The sequence below is a fragment of the Numida meleagris genome, chromosome 8, assembly GCF_002078875.1.
Source record: "Numida meleagris isolate 19003 breed g44 Domestic line chromosome 8, NumMel1.0, whole genome shotgun sequence".
NCBI classification, from domain to species: Eukaryota; Metazoa; Chordata; class Aves; order Galliformes; family Numididae; genus Numida; species Numida meleagris.
This window is the reverse complement of record NC_034416.1, coordinates 3,072,359-3,097,479: the sequence shown is the minus strand read 5'-3', so window position 1 is coordinate 3,097,479 and position 25,121 is coordinate 3,072,359. Positions and strand designations below refer to the sequence as shown.

At 49.2% G+C, this 25,121-nt stretch overlaps 1 protein-coding gene across 4 annotated transcripts; it reads right to left on the bottom strand.

Moving 5' to 3' along the window:
• LOC110403294 (protein FAM162B-like) lies at positions 10,913-16,088 on the bottom strand. 4 transcript variants are annotated; one of them, XM_021406386.1, is made up of 6 exons: positions 15,816-16,087; positions 15,251-15,322; positions 13,716-13,812; positions 12,728-12,836; positions 11,919-12,036; positions 10,913-11,027 (listed from the first exon to the last, which is right to left on the bottom strand). In XM_021406386.1, exons 1-5 carry the CDS (start codon positions 15,979-15,981, stop codon positions 11,929-11,931), a joined length of 552 nt encoding a protein of 183 aa, XP_021262061.1. In that variant the 5' UTR covers positions 15,982-16,087; the 3' UTR covers positions 10,913-11,027; positions 11,919-11,928. The 4 variants fall into 4 exon arrangements, with proteins under 4 accessions (XP_021262061.1, XP_021262064.1, XP_021262063.1 ...); XM_021406388.1 differs by lacking the exon at positions 10,913-11,027 and adding an exon at positions 11,041-11,830; XM_021406389.1 differs by lacking the exon at positions 15,251-15,322 and having other exon boundaries at positions 15,816-16,088.

The window sequence follows — 25,121 nt, the reverse complement described above, 5'->3', positions numbered from 1 at the left end:
TTGCACAGATGCCATTCCCCAGTTGCACACTCAAAGCAGTGAGCACAAGACCCCTCCCCATGCACACCTAAGAGCCATGAACACCATGGGGACACAGGGACTCCTGTGCAGCCCATACCACAGCACTTTGTCCCAGGCCAGCAGAACCCCGGCCCATTTCAGCATTAGAGCCTGGGCTAATCAATTCAACACACCAGTGCTCCCTTTGTCTTCCCAGCCTTCATGCATTATGGATTTCTTTCTTCAGGGCAGACCACTAATGAGATAGTGACAGTATAAGCATGTCTGTCCTGACTCCATGAGAGCTCTTCCTCAACTATGGCAATGATCGTTTTGCTTGTTTCTCATTGCAAGAACAAGCATAGGCCCATCACCCTCATACGTGGTGGCACACATGAAAGCACGGCTCAGACATCCTTCCCTGCCCAGCTGGGGAACGCATGGCACACCCAGAGCACAGCTAGGGAGAGACAGGGATCATAGAATCACATAATGGCTGAGGTCAGAAGGGACCTCAAAGCTCACCAAGCTCCAACCCGTGCCATGGGCTAGGTGTCCCCCACAAGCTCAGGCTGCCCAGGGTCCCATACAACCAGGTCTTGGGTACCTCCAGAGATGAGGCACCCACATCTCTCTGGGCAGCCTGTGCCAAGGCCTCACCACCATATGAGTGAAGAATATCTTCCTAACTTCAAACCTAAGCTGCTGCTGCTCCCAGCGCCGTCCCTCTGCTTCGGCAGAGCTCCGTTGGTTTGCAGCAGCTCCAGTGGCCCTGGAGCCTGGCACGGGGCTGCTTTCCACATTTTGGACTGCCCTTCTTGGCTTTGCCTCAGCTGCTCATATCAAGGGAAAGCTGTTCAAATCATCAACTGCTTCAGAAACAGCTTTTGTCAGGAACACAGCTGCCTTCCAGCTGCCTTCCCCCTGGCCAGAGCAATACTTCAGGCCATAAGGGGCCTCACCCCAGCACCATGAACCCCCTCCACCCCTTTCCTCACCCTCTCCTTGCCTTTCTATCCATACACCTGTGACAGGAGAAAGACAGTGTCCTTGTACCAGTGACAGAACTGCATCGAATGCCTAAGAAAAGGAGCTACCTGTAGTGACAGTTCGTACTGCATTTCCTCGGCTGGAAGCGGTCGCAACCCCAAAAGATGCTGTAAATATAGGATTTATTTCCAAAACAAAATTAACCAATCAAAATGAAGAATGGAGCTGGCAGTGTATGCAGAGCGTGCAAATGGCACAAGGAGAGCCCGCTCGGTGCTTGCAGTGCAGATCGCATCACATGGGAGCACGGGAGAGAGTGACAGGAAATACACTGGACCTTCAGTCAACCATTTAGAAGTGGTAGGAACTCCCCGGTGAAGGATATTCGATTTGGTAAGGGGAAAAAAAGAAACAGAGGTGGACACATTTTTCCCCGCCTCTCTATTTTTTCCACTTGGACTCACTCTGCTGGTGATGGAGGAGCTGGTGCCATGAGAAGAGTCATTCTGGTGGCTCTGGTCCATACAGAAGCAGAAATTGGCCTCCATTTATACGAGCTGCCATTTTCCTGAACGCTTTAATGATGCTGGGTTTGAAGTGTTGCCATTTGTTCATCAAGAAAAGTGCAAAGGGTCAAATTCTTCCCTTTCATTTCTGCTGTTCATCATAACTATGGCTCTGGTTTATGTCACTCTTGCACTCACAGAATTGTGCCAGCTGTGGGATGGGTTCTCCCTTGCAGTATGGTGCTGCTGGCATTGGGAAGGGTGGGTGGCTGAGGAGGAGGAGCAAGGTCCTCCTGTTTTGCTGAGATCTTCTGCCTGCACTGCCCCATGTTGCTGCTGGAAGGAATGAGAAACCATCCTTGATCTCAAAAAAAAAAAAAAAAAAAAGACACCACCACTAAAATGAATCATCTTCATTCAGAGGAATGAAAGGCCAAGGAAAGGGAAAATGTATACACTTACAGCTCCCACACAAACTCCACTTTGCACCAACCAATGTCTATTTAAATTGAAGCAATTCTATCCTCAGATCTCACTTCCTGCCCTCTGTTCTGACTCTCGCAGAGCAAATTTTGCTTTCTCCACGTTTTCTAGCCGGATTATGGATTCCCTGAACTTTAAAAGCGATGAATCAGCATGATACTGGCCAGCACTGAAGGCAGGAACCATTCTGAGGGCATTTCCCAGGCAGTCAGAGTCTCTCTGAGCGGCACCTGTGAGCTGCAATCCTCTCGGACACCCCAGAGGTGACAGCATTTCTAATACCAGGGATGCAAGCCAGCAGGGCTTTCTGCAACCACAATGCCACATTTTTCTGAAGGTGTAAGGCACGTGGCTCGTACACGTGCATTACAAATCCATGGGGCAGGTGTCATCTCTGAAACCACCCTGCAGCCAAGGAATCCCTTAAGGTGTGGGCAGAGGATGCTGCTTGCTGTGTCCTGGAGGCAGTCCAAGTGGCAACGTTGGCACAGAAACCCTCAGCCAAACCAGCCCCGTGGCATGGCCAGGGAAAGCTCCCAGCAATGCCAGCCCTCTGTTTCCCTGAAACCATGGCAACCAAAAAATAGCTTTAAAAATTAATTAAAAAAAATAAATCTGCTGCATTTCTGGCAGAGGAGATCAGGAGATCACAGCTTCCGCAAGGTGTGAGCATCGTGCATTCCTGCATCCTTGATTAAACTGGGGCTATGCTCAGTCTCTGCCCAAACACATAATGGAAATGTATCATTAAGAGCACTGTAGAAGGAAGCAGCAGAGGAAATGTCTGCACACATCTGAGCTGAGCAGAGCAGCCCTGACGCCAACCCTGTCTGGTGGCTGTGTGGCAGAGGAGATGTGCATGGCATGGTCCCAGCACAGCCCAGCCGGCACAGGAGGTGGCACAGCACTGGTGGTCACAATGTGGCTCCTACAGCCTCTGCCAAACACGTCCAGGGAAACCCAGCACTGCCCAGCATGAAAGAAGGGGAAAATAATGAAGTCAAAGAGGGATAGGAAAGCCCAATGAGACAGAAACTCAAGCTCTGCTCTGTCCTTCCCATTTGACAGCTTTCCCATCCTGACAGAAACACAGCGTTGGTAAACAATATCTCGTGTCCTCACTTTCCACTGACATGTTGACGTGCAATTCCTCATCCTTCTTTCTTATGCATCCTGAGCACAGCACCCGGAGCCTTCCTGCAGTCACAGCTGACAGCCTGGAGTTTTCCCTCCTCGCAGCTAGCGCCTTAATACAAGCTGTTTTGCTCGCATTCGTGAAGCTGAATCTGAGCTTAATGGCTTTTTCCGCTACAAGAAAGGAAGAAAAGAATTAAAACAGTATTCCGGAATGGCTTAAATCTGAAAGTAACGCCGTGGTAAGCCAAAGGGAGGAGAAAGTTCTTCTAAAATATGCCCAGGCTTCAGAGCAAAACTTCAGAAAGAGACATTTTGGAAATGGGAAAGTGCCGGGAGGGCGTTTTCCCCTCAGCAGGCTCTTGCTGGAGAACTTGAAAATTGTACTTAAACACTGAATTGCTCCACTGTTAGAAACACTTAAAACATAAAACCTACCAGAAACACGTTTCCCCGTGCGGGCTGCGGGAGCGAGCGCAGCTTTCGGATCCATTGTTATGCAAATCTGCCTCGAGTTTCAAGCTAGGTTAACATCTACTTTCCAGGCAATTAAAATAGGAGTCACTAAAGTGGTTCTTGTACCAAGGTGAACTTTCTACGGATGTCAGGCGGTGGGTTTGCATTTTAAAGAGATGGAAGGAGCCCCGTTCCCCTCTCCCCGAGGTGGGGAACGCTGGAAGGGCGTCGGTGTCAGTGCAGGACACCCAAAGCCAAGCTGAAAATCCCACCTCGGGTGGGGGCTGCAGCCTGCGGGGTGTCCCTGGCCAAGAGCTGGGCATTTGTTGGGGAATTCAGGGGGGTTGGTGAGGTGGAACCCCCTGGCTGCTGGTTCTGCAGCAGGGCTGAGCTCAGGGCAGCACCCCAGCCCAGGAGCCAAGCACGGCTGGCAGCTGACTGTAGGATCATAGAATCATTCAGGCTGGAAAAGACCACTAAGATCCCCAAGTCCAGCCCCAGCCCACCCCCACCTTGCCCATAACCACATCCCTCAGTGCCACAACTCCACCTTCCTTGAACACCTCCCAGGACAGCAGCTCCACCACCTCCCCAGGCAGCCTGTGCCAATACATTTTTCCTTATATCCAATCTGAACTTCCCTTGGCACAACTTGAGGCCATTAACTCTCATCCTAGGGTGAAACACGAGTGTTTCAGCCACAAAAACCTTGCTATCCCTTAGTCCAGAGGGCACAGACCTCCTTCTGAACTACGTCTACAGTTCTGAAATTAAGCACTCAACAACCCACAGTTCAAAACTATTTGCACAAACTGCTGTTTCCAGCTCCCTCACCTCAGACCACAAACCATTATCTGCACTCCCACCTCTCCAGAGCAAGGCTGGTGTTGCTGGAGACCAGTGCTGTAAAACCCCTTATGGAGACCAGGTCCCAGTTTGCAGTTCCCTGCTGAGCCCATCCCAGTCCAAGGGAGCTTGTTAGGGAAACCCAAGCAACAAACACAGCTCCCTTTGTACCCAGCCAAGTGAACAGCCAAACATTGTGAACTGACCCCAGTTGAGCACCTGAGTGCCCCAGGGATATGGGAGCAGCAGGAGAGCTGCATTTCCTGCACCTGGGTGATTTGGGTTGGGTTTTCCAACAGGCAGAGCACTGCTGCTTGCTCTTGCATGAGAGGGTCCCAGCTGCAGGCGCTCAGCACCCAGCAGGATCAGTGCAGGGACTTAGGAACGCTAAGGGGGGGCTGAGTGCTGACACAGGATGCAGAGCACAGCGAGACGGCAGGGGGGTAATGGGAGGTAATGGGGGGTAATGGCTGTGCAGTTAGAAATCACATTCGTTCAGCCCACGCAGAGGGCTGGTTTCCAAGAGAGCCGTTATCTTGGCTCTGGTGTGTGGATATCAGAGCTCCTATGCCCGTTTTATTGGTTAAGTACATGGTTTTATGGCTGTTTATAGGAGTACTCCTGCATACAGAGCAGCAGGGGAGACTGCTGCCTGGGAAGCAATGAGCTTGCACCGATGGCTGTGTGTGAGCATCCCAGCCCGGCCAAGGCTCTCGGATCGGGAGAGCGCACGCAGAAGGCTGCTTTAATTTCCAGGTCACAATCCCTGTAAAAACAACTCCAACTACTTTCTCTTGCTGATGGAAACATTAACAGGGAGGAGGAAGGCAGACGGAGGCTCACAGCCAGCCCGAGGCTTGGAACCACAACCCTTTGTGAGGCCTCAGCTCTGAAAGCAAAACAGAAATGGGTGCATCCTGTTACAGCCCACACTTGCACTTGTCGCCTCTCACAGCATCCCTGCTGAATTGCACAACCCCATTGCTCAGCTGCGTTACATTCCCCGCATCTGGCACAGCAAGGAAAGCAGCTCTTGCTCCTTCCTTGGTGGAACAAGAAGGTGGTGGGGATGAGACGGCCCTGGCAGCACCCACACATGTTCCTGCTGAGCTCAGCACATGCCACAGTGAGTGCAGCACATGGGGCAAACAGAACGTGGTACACTGTATGCAGTTCTCTCCAACGGGTTTGGGGTTGTCTGAGCGCTGCCATGGGACATAGGGAACTGCTGCTGGGAGACCTCGAGCCATCCACGCCCCTCACCTCCTTATCTCTGTAATGAGTGAAGTAGCACCAGCATCCTTTGGGAGCCATCGAGGGAGGCAGGGTTAGATCCCCCGCTTTGCAGAGGTGGTGGGAAAGCAGCACCTCAGCTGCCAGCTCAGAACTTCCAGTTTCTTTCTGCAGGGCTGAAAGTGAAATTCTCATCATTCATCCGTCAGATGAGACATCTGCACTATTTCATTCTGTCTCAAGGGAAACCTGCTTTTGAGATAAAGATAGGCTGAAGAGATTTTATTTTCCTTTATGTAAATATATGTGTTAAAGAAAAAAAAAACCTGAGGGATATTGCAAATCATTTTCCAGGCTGGTGCACTGCTGTGTGCACAGAAAGTGGCTGTGGAGGTGGGTGACTCAAGCACATATTCAGACACACTTTTGCCAGGACTTTTTATTATTATCATTTCTAATCGAACCAAAATAAAATACTGGGGCCCAGGCTGCTCTGCGGAGCGCTCTGTCCTAGTTCTTCCCAAAGAGAAGGCTGAGCAGCCATAAAGTGGTCACTGTACATCCTGAGCTTCTCAAGACCAACATCTCACCCCACAAACATTGCAGTCTGTGTGCTGTGGGAAGCCCGGATGAACCCCAGCAGCCATCAGGGTGAGCAGAATAAGGATGTGTGAACAGGAGTGTCCCTGCAGCTGGGCACCCTGTCCCCAGCCCCGTCACCCCCTGGGCAGGTGGGTCATGGCACTGCAGCTCATGCCTGTGCTGCAGAGCTGATGCTGCCTTGGGATGCCCGTAGCAGCTGGGCTCTCACAGCCTGGCTTTGGGAGCATGGCACTGTCTGCTGCTGCACAGCACCCAGGTGCCAGCTCAGAGCAGAAGTTGGTGCAGGTGGCATCCGAGCAGCAGCTCTCTGCTCCTCATCCCGTGCAGTTTCCTTCCCAGAGAGCATCTCGGCAGGATACCTGTGTGCTCCACAGCCAGATGCCACCCATGAAAGTCCGCAGGCAACCGGACTTCACCTGCAATGAGCTCAAAATGCCTCCCCGGTGCATTCAGCAAAAGTAGTAAGTAGATAAAAATCTTTCAGTCAGTACCTATAGACAGCTACAGAGAGGCTGTGGGAGGTGGCACGTGGAATGCTGCAGCTGCACAGGTGGCTCCTTGTCCATTTCTGCAGTGTCAGAGTGCAGCCCTGCAGCCCCCCCAGCCCACAGGTACAGCAGTGGGTCCTCAGCTCACACCATCCCCTGCACCACCTGCACAGCAGCTCCAGGAGGAGAAAAATGGAAAGGAGTGGGAGTGCACAGTGGGACAATGGTTGTGCTTCTGCTTTGCACTGAGGTTTGTGGAGGAAAATGCTTGGGTGCGTAACGTCTCACCTTTCAAGCTTCATTTCAGCCCCTTGGTACAATGTGAAACTATTATGGAGATTGGAGTAGCATGGCTTTAATGGCACTTTTGCAGCCCTAGTGGATGCCCGTTAGCCCTCGTGTTAGAAATCTGTTGCAGGACAGTGCTAGGACCATGAGAAAACGGCTAACAGAGCTGTGTGTGATTCACAGTGCATTAACACAGCCTGCAGAAACACCAACCATTCCGAATGATTGTAATTAGCATATGACTAATTCATTGGGCTATTTTGGTTTCTATTTCATCTACAGAAAGTCTCCTGACCATCTCTCATCTGCATATTACAAACAACTGGCATGCAGATCCCTTGATTTTCTGGTCTAGCCTCCCTGGCACTTGCTGCGAACTGCTCACGTTGCAGAACACACATAAGCCACGGGTGAGCTCAGCTAAATCCTGCTCCAGACTGCCCTCCTCCCCTGCCGAGCCCTCCCACACCCAGCAAATAACAGCCCCTGACCAAACAGCACAAGGGCTGGACCCCTTCACTGGGGAGATGCGATGCTCCAGAGGAAGAATCAGATCCAAGCTCCAGGTTTCTGTGTAGCAGCTGCCTCTGTGCAGAGCTCAGGTGTGGGGCCAGCATGGCTGTGCAGAGCAGAGAGGTGCAGTGCTCCTTTAGGAGTGCTCAGCCTTCCAGGAGCTACCTACTCCTCATCTGACAGTCACAGTGGTTTTGCAATAAATCATACAGCACTAATGACTGTCAAACTACTTAACCATGGAAAATTGCTTTAACGCTACCTCAGCGCATTAATGAATGATCCATTAATTAATTCAAATTATTGAGCATTGGTCTTGCTTCCCTGCAAGGCTAGAATGACTCCATGCCAAATTCAAACAGGAGAGCGGTGTTTAAACTCTGTGGTCACGATGGGTGTGAGCTGCAGAGCTCTCCTTTGGGCCAGCAGCAGCCAGAGCTTATTTGCTGCAACGATGCCGAGCAAAGGAGGGAGCACAAGGCTGGAAAGAGGAGGCCTTCAACCTTGAATCTCCTTTGAACAGATCCCAGGAGCAAAAGCCTTGCAGCCATGCTGCTTCTGCAGGCGTTGGAGCCTCAGGCACAGAGCAACCACAGCCTCTGCAGCATCGCCGCTGTGCAATGGGATTCCCCAGGGTAGATGGTAAAGGTCTGAACAGCTCTTAGATCTTTTCTTTTTGTGAAAACACTAGATTAGGTTATTGATTCGATGCTGGTAATATTCGTTTTGATTGTTCACGAAGAGGCTCCTAACCTTAGTAAATCTCTTGATACAGGAGCAAATCCAGTGTGCATCACCCAGCGGGCCAGTGAGCCAGTGACACCCACCAAGCAGCAGTCAGAAACAACAGGTGATATGAAAATAGCAGGAATCCAGCTGCAAAAGAGGGGCAACCAGCTGCACACAGGAAAGTGCTGAGATGGGCTGTTTTCTACCCCTTATTGAAGACAATGTCCAAAGCCTGGAAGCTGAGGCTGGGTGCACTCAGCCTTACAATGAGCAGCAGTTTCCGGCTTGGTGGGAGAATAGATGCTGAAGTCTTTAAGCAGGAAAGGCTTTAACATGAGATCTGAATGGCAAGATTTCATCTGCATCCAGGGAAAGCGTCCTCTGCAAGTGCAGGATGACGTGGGCCCTACTGCATACCAGAGGGGAGCAGTACATAGCAGAGAGATGGAAGGAGACCAAGTGTCACTAGAAACTCCCCAGTGAGTTAAAAAGAGAGGCAAAATGAGCAAGGAAGGGCCTGGGATCTCCAGAGCTCAAATTTTCCATCTCACACTCTGTCTGAGGCACTGGGAGGTTCATCAGAGATCTCATCACAGTGGCAGAGGAAAGCTCAGGTGCATCCAGCGCTGCCCCAGAGCAATCCTGGGGAAGGCAATCTTCTGGAAATCAGATGGATTTCCAAAAGCAGCGGATAATATCTCTAATCCACAGCCAGGAGGAATCATAGCATTGATTTTAATGGAAGCAGAATTAGGTAAACTCCAGCTACTAAGCAAAATATTCCGGAGGAATTACTGTAAGACAAACCTCTCTGGCACCAGCCGATGGGTCGTTGTTAACCATTTCCATGTAGGAGTTCATTAAAATGGCAAAAAAATATCCCTGCAAGGGAGGAAGCTTTCTTTCCTCCTGATGCAGAGGGATAAACAAGGAGGTGAGAGCTGGAAATACTCAACCCCGATGCCTGAGCCCTGTGGCAAAGCCACGCTCCAAGCTCCATCCCAGGCCAGGCTGGGGAAATACAGGGCACGTTTTTGAAAAGGGGAAGAATCACTCCTTCCTTATTACAACTTCCCCCTCCTTTTTAAATGACTGTGGGATCAGGTGTGACTCTGAAGCAATATGGATGGAGGAGAAATAAAAAACACCACTAGCCTAAGGCGGTGAGGATCAGGAAGCTGTGTTAATTAGAAGCTTTTCCAAAGGAGAGTCAAAGGGCCGCAAACACAAACACAGACAGATACTGATTTTAGCAAGCAGTGCTAAATCCCACTGCTGGAGAGGCATCAGCAGCACGATGTCCTCTGCTGGCATCTCCCATTACTACAGGGGATGGCTCCAGATGGGGCTGTGCTACACCAGCAGAGTGCAAGCTAGTGATTAATCTGATTGATTTCGGGGGGTGAATATTGCTATATTAAAATGAATTATTTGTAGCCAGCACCGGAAAAGGATTATCCCCTACATAACGTTCATTGCTCTTTGTAAGAGCCCAATAGCGGCAGGGTCACCTGGTCACACCGAAATGGCCCATCGTCATTGCATCAAGGAGGAGGAATTGATTTTTCCTTCTTCTTAATGACAGCGTGTGGCACAGCAGCTTTATGCACCAGTCAACAGAGAGCGAGGTTATTCAAGAGGATTTGAAAACAGCCCACATCTGAAATGGGTTTTTGCTTTGTTTCCTCCCAGGCACAGGGAAGTGCAGAGCAGAATGGAACAAGTCACAGTTAATGTGTTTGTGCTTTGAACACGGTTGTGGCCATCTCCTTTTCTGCTCTCATCAGGGAAGTTCAGAACGTGGAAGTGATTTTGTTTATGGGCATCAGAATGGGCTCCCTTAAGTGTTACATGTGTCCTCTTAGCAAGGGCCCATGAAGGCCATTTAATAATTGAAAACTTATCTAGGGGACTGAGTGGTTTAGTTTATCCCCACATGAACATTAACTTTGAGGAAATTCTTCCAGGTTAGTGCACCAACCAAGAAAACCAGGTCACATCCACCCAACGAGCACAGATTACCTGTGCCAGCACAACTGCTTTCTCAGCAGAGACTTGCTCGCTCTGTACTTGTCCTAGACCATTACTTTCACTTTCCTGAGATGCACTGTGAGGAATACTGCAGGGAGCAGACATCACTTCTTACAATTTGTACTGCACGGGTCTGTGAGTCGGAAACAAGGACTATGAGTGCCAAAATGTGACAGATGTAACGTCCCCTCACACAGCTCCTCATCCTCCATGGGTGCGCAGAAGGGAGAAACCACTGCTACCAAACACCCAAAGACCACAGACACAGGAGCCCCAGAGCCCAGCAGCTGCTGAGCACTGTCCCCAACCCCACCTTTGCCGGCAGCTTCTTCATGGAGTGACACACCAGCAATGAGCAGACATCATTTTTGCACAATAAACCCAGACACCTGCACATGGTGGTTGGGATGAGATGGTGGGTTTTGTTGCTCCACATCCCTTGGTACCCCATGCAGCACATCCATGGGATCAACTTAAAGGTCTTAAGGGTTTACCTGTTTTAGCAGGCATGGTAGTGATGGGTTGATGGCTGAGCTTGATGAACTTAGCGGTCTTTTCCAACCTTAATAATTCTATGATACGAATGATGCATGGGGACACAGACCACAGGCATGAGCTGAGTTCTGTCTTAAAGTTTAATGACTTTATGGAAATGGAACTTTCAGTATTTCATGAGGATCTCTCCCATCAAGCATCATCTCAGAGTTTGGTGACACTTTAAATGAAGCTGTGAAGAGAAGTGTTTGTTTTAGATATAATTGGACAGCTGTTTTATTATGAGTTAATGAACTATGGTGATTAAAAAGAATTCAGTTTTAGCAAACCATGTATTAGCAATTAATCCTAACTAAAATCACAACTAAGCAAGTGCTAGGGAGCTTTCATGCCAGCGGCTGGAAGCAGAAGATGAAAAAGCAAACCCAGTGAGGTGCAACAGGATGAGCAATGCCCCCGGCCATGCTCCCTGCTCCTGGGATGGTGGCTGTCCACCACCACCAAACCACCCCGTGAGCTCAAGCTGCCACCCCATGTTCCCAGCAGCTCCTCTGACCCAAAGCCTTTTTGGCCCAACTCAGTCACCAGGGCTGCTCACACCCCTCCACCTCTCCCTGCTCACGTCCCCCTGTGAGGGGCTGGGGAGAGAGAGGGGACAGCAATGACAGCAGACTCAGAGGAAGAGATATTTGACCTCTTCTTGGTTTGAGGACATGTTTCAAACCTGTTTTCCCCCTGCCCCAAATCCCTTTGGCTAAGCCTGCGTGCACTAGAGGAATTGCACAGCGTGGGATGCTCCCTGACATAGGGTTGCATTCTTCCTGGCTGCGAGGACCACGCTGAGCAGCAGCACCACTAGGAGTGGATCCTGAGCTCTGCAGTCCTGCAGCCATTGCCCTCACACTTCCCAGCTTAGAGGAGGTGTCTGTATTTTAGCTGAACCCAGTGCCAAGGACCAGAGGCCACAGAAAGAAGCTGTTGGGGTTTCCACCAGAGCTTCACAGTTCACGTGGGGCAGTCTTTGCCCTGAGAGAACTGCAGAGAGAAAGATCCAAAGAGTAAAACGAAGACAGGTATATATGGCATGTGTGCAAATCACTTCTCTCCCGCTGTTAAAGCAAACCTGTTCCTGATCATTGTGCCCTCACAGCAGCTGCCTCCTCATCTTTCTCTGCTTCAGCCCTCCATTTAGCCTTCTTCTCTTCATTCACCCTCAGCAGCGTGTGATCCTTCTTAGCAGCCTTTGGAAAGAAATGGTGGAAACCGTTGCACGCACATGTTTCCCACCACTAATGTTCCCTGCGTTTGTACCACTTGCTTTGACACCCCACAGTCCTCTTTGATATTTCACAACAGAAGACATGAATGTGCTTCTTTGTTTTATCAAATTGTCACCATTTTCAGCTTCTAAGTAACAGAAAAATTACACTGCGTGATGTTTACAGTTGCACGAGCAGGTAGAAAGAATGGCACTTGCACTTGCACTTGCATCTAGGACACACCAGTTGGGCTGCAGATCCTCATTCCATACGTGTGGCACAGGAGAAGAGAATGTCACAGCCATGTGGCCATGATGGCACCCTCGGCGGGACCTTGGGAGCCCATTGCCCACAGCCACAGGGCAGGACCAGGCTCTGCCAGCACTATCTGAGCTGTTCCACAACCTTTGGACTTGCTGAAACACCATGATGTGGAGGCACTCAGTGCGCAGGTTTATGGTAAAGTGTGCCAGAAGGAACACACTAACAAGCAAATTGTGCTTCCCCATGCCAACCTCTTCTCTGGAGAATGGGGTGATACAGATCCCATGCTAATATTACTAATATGGGCTTCATCTCAAAGCCTGCCAACCGGGTGCTTATTTAAAAAGACAGCCCACATAAACCATCCATTAAGTGTGTCAGTTCATCTCACCCAGAAAACAATACTCACTTCTTTGCCTGTGATGACCATGGCCAAGCAGCCCAGCAAAGTCAGTGCAATCATGATGTAGCAAACCTTTATCCTCACGGCATTCCTTGCTGCATCGAGAACCTCAGACCTGCGGAGGACAGAGCAGAGTTCCCATCCTGCAGCAGCATGTGGGAAATGAGATTGTGAGGAGCTGGGTAACGAGTCCCCAGATCTTCCAGCAGCTGCCTGTTTGTGCACCATGCAGTGGGAGGCTGAGCAGGAGCGGATGACCACCATCCATCCAGAGTCATCAACCCAAGCAGCTTCTCACAGCCACTGCCAAGAAATCTCCACCACGTTCCGCAAGTGACTCACAGCATTTATCCGACCACTCATGCTTGCAAGAGACTGCAACGTGACAACCTGAGTCATTTGTGAAATCATATCAAGCTGTGGATTCCATTATACCTGCAAGGGAAAGGGCAGCCCCCAAGGACACCACAAGTCTGGGGGCACTGGGACCCTGAAATAAAATACAATCCTGTAAAGAAATACCTTGACAAAGGTGTAAAACCACAGACCAGACACGAGGAACTCTTTGCAGACGTCTTCCACCAGATCTGTGAGTAACACTAATGTTCTTTTAAAGCATTATTAATTACTAATTAATGAAAGTTAGCAAAACCTGTAAAAACCCGAAGTGGATGATATTTTACCATGGCGACTTCTAAACTACAGAGACACTTGCCTTGCAAAAGACACTTCTGCTGAGTCTGAAATGGATGACAACTAAAATAAGTGAACCCAGCTTACTTCAGAGGCAAAACAAGAAGTTCATGCTCCCAGCAGTTGGGATTCCTTTTGGACACCAATAGCTGCAAGCAATACTGGCATGACAGCCCACAAATACCAACCATGTGAGCACCTTTCTGACTAATGTAGGCTGGGGTTTCAATCTGTACATTCACCTCCAACAGAACCATTCAGCAAAACGAATTTAATATCAGAAGAAAAAAGGTCTACTTACGTTATGTACTCGGGAATGTCCTCTTCCTTTTTGAAGCGTCCTGCCCACACCAACACCTTTTTGTCAAAATCCGTAGGCCTTCTTTCATTTTTGAACGCTTTAAGAGATTTTACAAAAGAAAAGAGTGAGCTAAACTTAAGGAAAAAGAAAAAAAGAAGCCATAGAATCATTAAAGTTGAAAAGACCACCAAGATCCCCAAGTCCAACCTCAACCCACCCCACCATGCCCATCACCATCAGTGCCACATCCCCACGGTTCTGGGACTCCTCCAGGGACGGTGACCCCAGCACTCCCTGGGCAGCCTGTGCCAATACCAATACAGTTAAGGGGGAAAAGGATCCAAAAGGATCCAAATAGCACTTTTCTATTCTTTGAGAGCCAAACGTGCTTTCTAATGTGAATAAGATCCAGCAGCTGGGATGAGATGCTTTGTTGTATTTAGAACTTACTCATTTTTTAATTATTTTCTTTCTTTTAGGTAGGTTTTAAACTAAAAATCTCCCCAGTCTTCCCTATTCTGAAGGAAGAGATGTGGGGCTGCAGTCACACAGCCCACAGCATGCAGTCACCCTGCTTGCCTCCTGCTTTTCACCAGGGAGCTCAGCAAACTGCCAGCAGCACCAATAACTCCTCCACAGCATCTCTTTCAGAAAGGGCTGATGGAGAGATGAGGTCTGTGAAAGTACAGCCTGGTGGGAGGCTGTCGTTCTCATGCAAGCTGGGTACCAGGTTGCTGTACTCTAATGATGATACATGACACCACAGCAGAGTGCTGCAGTGATGCGATTAGCATGCTGTCACTGCGAGCATAATGAGAAAGGGACTCCAGCGCCTCTTGTTGGAATCAAGTCCAATGACAGGCCACCACGAGGCCACAGTCCCCCCTGGAAATAGGGGAAGCAACAGCCAGCCCAAATGCTGGTTTTTGCCTTGCACACCTGTACAGGCAACCACTGCTCTCACACCCAGGCGATGTGCACAAGAGATGCTGGGTTACGCTGCCCTGTGCTTGCAGATGTGGGACTGGTGTTTAGAAGCATGCTGTGGGTGACCAAGCCATGCAGGAAGGGAGGGACATGAAGATGCATGGTCTCAGTGTCCCATAGTGCCTGGCTGCTGCTGAGTTCTCAAAATCACTGCCAGTGATTGGCTGGAAAGAAATCCCTGCAGGAACAGAACAGGGCACAGAGCACCTCACCCTGCCCACACTGAGATGGTGAAATCACATTAAGTGCCTTTGTCCCACACCAGCTCATGCACACTAGGGGTTGTAAATGGCTGAACAATTCCAGGTATAAATCTTGGCATCCTTACAATGAAGGTAAATTTAATCTATTCCTTCTCATGTTTGTTTTTTTTTTTCAGCTGTGCCTGTGAGACCAGAGATTGATCAGAAGTATCAGCAAGAGTCTGAATCTGATCTGCAGCTGGACAGATCGCTAAAAGGACAGGTTCCAACCCCAAGAAGATGTGGGGAAGGTCCCACGCTGGAGACCCATGGCAGCACTGGCAGCCCCACTCAGTCTGAACTCACCAGGGCGAGGAACTTGGTGCAGAAACCTCATGTGCAGTGGGCACCAAGCAGCTCCCTGGTGGGAAGACCAGCCTGGAAGGATGTGCAAGCATGGTTAGGACCTTCAGCAGAAGGAGCAACAAACACGTCCACTGCCTGTAAGTTGCTGCACTGAGCCATCACAGTGTCCCTTTCTGAACTGGCACAGCTCTGATTCCCAGCGTGCTCTGGCTGGGGAGGGATGGGACGTGGCAGCACCGTACCTGCAGGAGTGGGGATTGCACCATCCTCCTCCAGAAACCCGGCAGTGGGCTGCAAGGAGGAACTTTCACTTTCTTTTTTAGCTAACAGATTCCCAGCCACAAGACATCACCTCGTGTTTGCCACCACAGGAGGAGAAGAGCTTTTTAACACAAAAAAAACCCTTTATCCCTCTACTTGGAACTCTCCGTATTTCAAGAGCTCTCCTAGGGCCAACACAGCGCTGCAGCAGCACAGAACGGGGCTCATCTCCTGGCTGTTCCCTGCACAAACCCTTCTCCCCCATCCTGCAGCACGAAACAGCGACCAAAGCGCTTCCACCCACCTGGAGCAGCTGCCCGCAGCACCGCGCCCTGCACACCCCTGGCTCCGTCCCCGACACCTCTGGCACAGCACAGCAGTGATGGAGCAGCACGGGGGTCCCGGGCACGTGGGTGAGCCCCCCACCGCCACCACCCCACGGGGCCACGGCCCAGAAGCCTCCCCAGCATCCCGGTACGTCGCCTCGGAAGGCTGACCCAGGGTTAGTTCCATAAAACTACCGCTTCCTGCGAGCGGGGAGGAACAGCCTTTCTCACATTGGCTGCTGACAGTTGGTTTCTCACGTCACAGCATTCTCTGTTTGCCAAAATGACACACCTCCCACGCTGCACGGGCAGCTCACGCCCAGCGCGGGCACTCCACCAGGCTCCTGGGGAGCTGCTCTGAATACCAGTGGAAATCGACATTATTGTTCCCCCTCCTCATTTTGATAGGACTAAAATAGGACTATATGCTCCCCAGAGATAAGCTTTGTGACCGTTAATTATTACAGCCGGTTAAGCTGTTAGAGTTTTTAATTGTTCTCAGCTAAAAAAAAAAAAAAACATGTTGCAAATCAGTCCCATTAAACAGCCTTTGGGAAGAGGAAAGGTTTTCCCCGCTATTGGAATAAACCTGGTTTGGTGGAAGGAAACTAAACGGGGCGTTTCATAGAATCATAGGATCAAATTGGAAGGGACCCTTAAAGGCCACCTGGTCCAACTGCACTGAGCAGGGACACCCACAGCTCCATCAGTGCTCAAAGCCCCATCCCCTGACCTTGGGTGTCTGCAGGGATGGGGAACAACCACCTCTCTGGGCAACCTGTGCCAGCGCCTCACCGCCCTTACCGGAAAAAACTTCTTTGTTATATCCAATCTAAATCTCCTCTATTTCAGTTTGAAACCATTTCCCCTCGTCCTATCCCAACAGACCCTGCTACAGAGTCAGTCCCCTTCCTTCTGTAGGTACTGACAGGTCGCTCTCAGCCCTCCCCAGAGCCTTCCCTTCTCCAGGCTGCACAGCCCCAGCTCTCAGCCTGCCCTCCTAGGGGAGGATCCATCCCTTGGATTTCGGATCTAGTTAAATCAGTAAACCAAAAGAATATACAAAACCTCAGGTGATGAATGTTTGTCAGCGAGTTCAACTGGTCATTGAGAAATGACCTATAAAGGATTTGCCCTCTTTGAATCCGCTCTCTGCAAAGTCTGATGAGCGCCGGGTAGTTCGTCTGACATCAGCTGTGCTAACCAGAGACCAAACCAAAAACACATCAATTTGATCATTTTCACATTTCTCCTGCATTTTTGCATGAAATTCTCCCTGATGGGTCAGGAAATGAAAATGCAAAATACTTGTCTCATTTGAAGCACTGAGGTATTTACTCTCCTTAAACATACGAGGCTCTAAAGCTGATTTACAACCAGGGGAAAAAAAAAAAAAATCCATCTGAGAGGAAAAAGCCACTGCCAACAGGAAAATGATCAGAAGTATTTAATAATACCATCAAGCGCAATACTGCAGATAACCAAAGTGTGTCTAACTGTGAAGGGAGGAACTGCAAGGGAACAGAGCTCGAGATGTTGGCAAGGATGTTCTTTTATGGCTGAGAGGATGAAAGATGTGAGACAGATGCAGCTCCAGCTCCTGGCCCTGAGCAAAAACTCCGCTGTTAATAGAGACGTTTTATATTTTTGAGAACACAAAGTTACTGATATTGAGGAAAGGAGAAACTTGCAGCAATTACAAACACTCTTTTTCCTCTTTCGCTATAGCCCCACAACGCATCCGGGCATTACACAATGTGTTCAGCTTAATTTGCTTGTAATTCAGTAAAGCAAATTAGATCCATTTCCAGATTAGGAACCCGTACAGAAAATAAATGACGGTTTGAGCTTCCAGCTGCAAGCTGGATCTGCAAACAAGCAGAAGTCAGTGGCTGTGATTACACTGGAAGAAACAAAAGGGAAACCTGCTACGGTCGCTGTGTCCTGCTTAGGATTGTCCTGGGGGGGGGGGGCAGAGTGTGGGAGGGGAAGGCTGCATTTATACAGTACCAAGCTTACTGGGCTCAGCATGCCCGAGCATCCCCCTAGGCCCCTTATCCCCCTGCATCTTGTCCACTTGGCCATCTCTGGTGTGGGGGCAGGTGGTGCGAGCGGGCTGCTGTGATTTCCACCTTAAGAGACGCATTCCAAAAATGCTGATTGCATTTTGTCCCGGAGGAAAACAGAGAAAGAGATTTAAAGAGAAACGATATTCATAGATATCATTTTGATTTTATTTCTTAGCTTCTCAAACGTGGAGGAAATCACAGGGTTTTCAGGCCTCTGCTGCTTGCCCACCCAGGGGCTGCCATTTGTTTCCCCTTAAGGATGCCCCAGCAAACAGCTGTATGAACTGCATCTGCTGCGAGCAGAAAACCACTTCAGGATTTATTATGCCAGAACTCAGAAGTGCAAAGATGCCTGGGTCTTCACGAACCCACACAGGCAGTTATTTGCTCCTGGATTTTACTTCTTTCTCTGGCCCTGGGAACGATTATCACCGGGATGAGCTTTGCTGCAGTGCAAGATAGCTAATAAAAAGCGAAACACACCGCCGCGTTAGGAAATCAAGCTTTCCCTGGTGCACCGTGGATCTTTCTCTGGCTTTAGAGCATCTTGAATCCATTCCTGAGCAGAGGAGAGATGCAGAGTGTTCTGCGTCACCCTTGCACCCTTCTGCCACCCAACCTCTCCTCCCATGGGCAGGACCAGCAGCCGGTTCTCCTCCCCTCCCTAAATGTACACAGAAGCCTTTGTGGAACAAGAATGGAAAGAACACAATATAAAATCCATTGCTCTTTGCTTTCTGACTCCCTTTACACTGTAATTCCCAGCACCTTCCTTCGGATCGTTGCCAAACCATTGCACAACAAGTAATTCGGAGCCGGGTTCTTCGCACCTGTTCTGCTTTATCTGTTTTCAACAATCACACAAATGAAAGTTTATCCCTCCAAAAAGCCCAGGTGGGACCAGAATGCCTCTACCCATCTCCTGGCTCGTTTTCATAAGACTGCACAACACCGCTTTTTAGTCGCAGATATACAGAAGAATTCAGAGGAGCATTCAACCGAAAAAAAATATTACTGCTTTCTTTTCACAACATCCTCAAAGCCAAAAGGCTCAGCATCCCTCGGCCTTGTGTGCCACAAGAAGTTTTACATGTGGAGGTCACGACGAGGAGCAGAACAACAGCAAACCTGAGCTCAGAGGGCTTGTAGGACCAAAACCAAGCATGAGCACGAGGTTTTCATCACTTCAGGACTTGTTTTTTGATAATCTTGAGTGTTAGCAATACAACAAGTCACCTGTTAAAAGGGAGCATGGGCAGTGATGGATATCCCCTCTCTTTCTGTTTAAAATTTCAGTTGTGCTTTTAAAAAGCACTGATTCATCTCCCCACCAGTTCCACAGCTGTTGAAAGTTTTGTATTTTCCTGTATTAGAATCAAAGAATCCTTAGAGTTGGAAGGTACTTTTAAAGGTCTTCTAGTCCAGATCCTCTGTATTGCTCCTATTCCTCCAAGTGTGATAGTATCACTGCAAATCTGGAAAAAAAAAACTGAATTGCCCAGGACCCATAAATAAGACAACAAACACTACTAAAGGACTCCAGTTACCCTGGTAAATCTTGCCTAATTTACATTAGATGAGCCTTCTTGCCATTGGTCTCTTAATACGGAAAGGTGATGGATATAACCTGCTCGGTATTTCCCACAACAGGAACAGTCAATTTCCCCAGGTGAGAAAGATTTGGGCTGATCTCTAGCTCTGCCACCAACACAAGACAGGGCAGGATTTGGCCTCCTCCCTGGGTTGGTGTATTTAAGCACTTTATGCAATCCATAGAATCATTCAGGTTGGAAAAGATCTTTAAGATCCCCAAGTCCAACCCCAGCCCACCCCACCATGCCCATAACCTCAGTGCCACATCCCCACAGTTCTGGAACAGCCCCAGGGATGGTGACCTCACCACTCCATGGGCAGCCTGTGCCAGCGCATCACAGCTCTTTCTCAGGAGAAACTCTTCCTAGTAACATCCAAAAACAAGTGTAGAAACAGGAGATGGGAGGGGTCTGGCATGCCCTTAGTACAAAGTGCAGGCTTTATAACACCTGGGGCCGGAAGGACAAAGCTAATAGCAACAACAAGGAGTTGCTGCACTGACAAAGCCCTGGCACGACCTTTCCGCAGGGTTTGGGATGATGATATAGAGGCAATGAAATGGCACATGGCCTTTAGCACAGAGGGGCTCAGCACATGGGCCAATGGGCTGAAACAAGGGGTGGCTGCCTAGGGCCAGCTTCGTCACGGGAGCCATGGGAAATCCTGAGGTGTTCAGGAAACAGTGATGAAATTGCATGTTTTACAACCAACGAAATCGATGCACTACGAACTTTGCACCAGAGCACTTAATTCTGGAGTACTGCGCGACTGGACTTGGTAGCAAAAATGAGCAAAACCCTGGAAGGAAAACAAAGCCATTGGAAGGCAAACAATTTACATTTCGTCTCACAGTGCAGAGAAGCACTTAATTTAAACCTTTTCCACACCTGTTTCCCCAGCTGAGAAGCACACTGACAAGGACAGGCTCGTTGCTCACTTGTCACTTAACGATTTTCTTTCCCGAGAAAAATGGCATTGTCTTCAAAAACAGACACATTTAGAAATGTTTCAGCCCATTAGTCGATAGTTTGGGGGGAAAAAAAAGAAACCTAATTTAAACAGATTGAACAGTTCTGTGTGGAAATGTCTTTCCCCCACACTTGTTTTAATGTGAGGATGACTTCGACATTTTCAGCTCCTGCAGAGGAGCCGTGTGCTATCGATCAGGCCAATAAACCTGCTGAGATCGTTATGAGGCTCTGCTTGATGGGGTCAAATTTTACTTTTTAGTGACTGGTTGAGTATGTACGCAATCGATAGAAGAGTGAACGTACCCACGGTTGTACAGGAGGAGGCACTGCCACAGGGACAGGTTTGTCCCAGCAATGCACACCATGGGAGTCCATAACAGGGCCAGGTGCCTCCTCAAATTTATGAACTGTGTCTTGACAAGTTCTCCGAAGAGACCATAAAACTCCTCCAAACGCTCCTAAGGGAGACCCAGCCAACCCACAGGATTAGATTCAGTTTCCCAGCAGCTTTTACACGACCAAAGGGACCATCAGGAAAAAGCATCTCCTGAGAGAAGCACAGTCCCTTGAGTGCAGCTCAAGGGGAAGGTCTGTGACATGTGGTCCAGGGGCTTCCATGCACCAATGTTGCCTTGGTACCTTGTTCAAACTGCTGCCTGCATCCACCTGCACTCTGTTATAGAACAGCTCGTGCATGCCCATGTTGGGCTCAGCCATGCTTGGGCTCTGGCTGGTGGCTCCTCCACTCCAGGCTTGGACAATGCCTTGCAGAGGGAGTTCCAGGCTGTTACTGGAGCTTCTACAGTATATAGTAAAGAGATAATGAGGAGGAGGGAAATGAAACACTCATCATGAGAAGACATAATGACTACTGGCAGGCCAGGAGCTGGCTATACCCTGCATAAATAAGATTTTACTTCTCTGGCAATAACACAAAGTTATTCTGCATTATCTGGACAGTGTATATCATGGAAATGCATACAGAGCCAGAATCACAGAATCACCAATTTGGAAAAGACCACTAAGATCACCAAGTCCAACCATCAACCCATCCCCACCTACCATGTCCCACGGTTCAGCGTAAGGCCATGATCCTATGTTTCCAATGTGCAATCCACACTAGGTGGGGAATCCTCCTTTGCTTAGACTTCAGTAAAACACCCTCCACAGCTACAAATACTATGGTTGGTGAGACATATAAAAAAGATCAGTTGGAGAAGGAAGTGGCTAAAGTGAGGATGGTGTTGCCAAGTGCATGCAGAGGTCGATGAGAAGGAAATAATATAGGAAAATTCAATGGGAGTTGAGATGACCTCAAGGGATTTTGTTGTGGAAATAGGACAAAGAGCACAGAGTGCAAGGTCATCTCTTTGGGGCTAGGAATGAGGATTTCTGGATATAACAATGTAACTCAGAATGGCTCCGGGCTTCCCAGTGGATGCTGCTGAAAAAGCAGATGAAATTTTAAGATGTATAAGAAAATCCACACCAGCAGAGAGAAGACACACGTGGAATCCTTACGTGAGATATCTCTGACAGTGTGCACTGCTCAAGAAAGGGAGGGTGAAGAAAAGACAAGGAATTAACAAAGGAAAAAAATACGTATTTTTCTTGGCTAACAAAATACAAACGGAGAGGGACCACGGCAGATATTGCTCAGAGAAACTCAGCACCGGAGGAGTGCAGTTAGGTGGGCTAAATCACAGCACTGATACCTGAACAGAAGATATACGCTGTCCCTCGTGGATGCCAAGGGCTGCCCATCCCTGCTGCTGCTCCTTGAACCTTGCAGCAAAGAGAGGGGCCGTTTCCACCCCCATGTTAGCTAATGAAGCGCACATGGTGACACAGGCAGCCCGGCCACATGGCTCACCAGGCTTCTGCAGCGCTGCTGGGAAGCTTCACTTTGGGCTGTAACTGCACAGTCATTAGTGTTTACAAAACAAGCTTCCAGGGAAGCAAAATTACACACTGAGGAAATAATAAGAAGCAATGTAATCAGATGTGAGAGGGAGATCATTTCATTACCTGAACCAGGCCTCATTATTCACCATTTCCCTGGCAAGAGCTGATAAATGCAGGTTAATGAATTTTAGTGCTGTGGACGAGGGGGAGGAGTGCTGGCTCAGCGCTGCTGCATACTGAGCAGGACCTGAGAATCCAAAAACCAAAAGTGCAAGGGGTAAAATACTAATGGACCCCTCACAGCACCGCAGTGAGACAAGAGAGGGGTTTGCAAAGACTTGCTCTATTTTTCTCTATTCCTTTTGCCCAGTTCACAAGCAGCATAGCTCCCAAATTTCACATGAAGCACCAGAACATTTGGCAAGGCTCCCCTGGAAGGATCACGTGCACTACCAACGTAAGATGAAAACCTATTCAGAGAGGAGCACACATCTCCTAACACTACAGGGAAATGTTGCCCTCGTCTATCTTCCAGTGACAAGTTTTATTTTCCTGCCTACCACGCACAAGCCATCCATCACTTCCAGAAAGAAAAGGTCACTCTATTCTTGCAGCCAGCTCCCAAGTCCATGCCTGGACCTGGATTTGCACCAGGGCCATTAACAACGCTGTTGTTGGGAGCTGGAGTCAATACAACTGCGCTGGTGCAATGGGGTTTGAACACAGAAATACCTCAATCGTATTGAACGAGAAAACGGTGTCTTGGCCAAAAGAAGAAAATGGCTTGTATGTTCATTTATAAAGATAAAACCAAAAAGCCCCAGTGCCTGGGAGTGAGAGCACTGAGAGGCAGCAGCGGGCTCAGCAGGAGCAGAGGTCCCTCCAGCCATCACCTCCTCCTCACCTCTCCCAGCTCTGAGCTCCAGGGCCTGGCGGATGCCTCAGCAATCACAGTCTCTCATTACAGCCTTTCTGCCCGGCGCGTTAATTTGATCTGTCATTTCACAGCCCAGCAGCTCCCTCTGAACAGGTGGAACACGGCAGATTCCTCTCATTATTTTAGTCTTTGTCGAACCAATATGAAATCAGAGTATTCTACATATTTCTAGATTTTCCCCTGGGCATTTATCATTCTCTGATCAACAGCTGTATCAAATACACCACTATATTACTACCTCCCACGCTACTGTCTGCAATATGTCCTGTAAATATGGCCAGCATTTGGCCTTTTTGGCTCCTGCTCGGTGTTTGCTTCTTCATTTCTCTCTTTGCTTCCAAAGCACTTGAAAACTATTGAAAGTAAAACACGCGTGCATGGTTACAAGCTGCCTCACAAGCTTGCTTTCTGTGGCTGCAAGAAGGGACCTGCCTTTCCTGAGCACTGAAGTGGGCAGACATTCACTGCACACCACCCTTACTGAAAACAATTTCATCCTTATATCACATCTAAATCTCCCCTCTTTTAGTTTGAAACCATTTCCCCTTGTCCTATCCCAACAGACTCTGCTACAGTTTGTCCGCTTCTCTCTCACAGCCCCTCTAGATACTGGCAGGCTGCAATCAGCTCTCCCTGCAGCCTTCTCTTCTGCAAAGAGAATCCAACTTGCAGCCCAAAGTGCAAGGGGTAAAATGCTAACTTACCCCCTGCAGATTTGGGAGCAGTGGGCACAAAGCTGCATTGTAGGGCAGGGGAGCTCCATTTACGGGGACAACTTGGCTGCTGGGGTGACCGTGGTCAACTTCTGTCACATTGCAGCTGCACTGCCACCAAAATACTTCACCGAGGGCATGCAGAGCTCAGACAGAGCGCTGAGCATCTTCCCTTCCACCCATCTGGAATGTAAAAGAATAATGGGAAGGGAAGGGAAGGGAAGGGAAGGGAAGGGAAGGGAAGGGAAGCCTTTTGATATTGCTGGCCGGATTCAAAGCTCAGCCACCGCCCAGCAGCCACCAGCCGGGCAGGAGCGAGCGCCGAGTGACTCAGCTTCAGGCGCAGCTCCGCCCGCCGCACGAAGCCACACTGCCCCCTGCTGGTCAGCGCAGCACCGTGCAGCCCGGGCTTGACTTCAGTTCAAGCCCGCGGACCGCCTACCCGATGGAAATAGCTGAGGGGATTTATATTTGCTTTCCTGTGCTGGGCCCCTAACGAACCGCCTTGCGTACATCTACACACGCCACTTGGAATGCTTCTTTTTAAGCGTTTCCATGCGGTAGATGTGGCTTTTTAGGTTTTTTGGAAGTGCTCACACGTCTGCGTTCTCTTTCCGTCTGAAAGCACGCTTGTGTTTTGAGCCAGTCCGAATGACTCCTTCCCCTGTTCTACTTTTCTCTTTCCAAGAGTTTTCCCCTCCGTTTAGTTTGATCCAAAGCAGAGCTGTTCTCTTTTAATGCTTTTCCTTAAAGAAACACACGAACAAGCAAGCAGAGTCATTTAGATCCCTTGCTCAGCACAGGACACCCTCCCACCCCAGTAACATGATGTTGTTACTGGGATGTTTGGCACGAGCCCTCACTGGTGAGAAAAGTGCTTGGATCTGCTGCCTCCGTGCAGAGACACAGTAACTCTTTGTGTAACCCCCATGAGCCATTGTACAACCAAGCCCAGGGGCTGGGCCAGAGCTGTGATCAGTGAGGAATATGAATGCCAACTCCTACACATTCTTTAAAACTCCTTGGCAGATGCCAGCACTTCGCATAATGAGGAGAAAAGCAGCTCACCCAAAAAGTGAACAGAAAGATTGCAAGC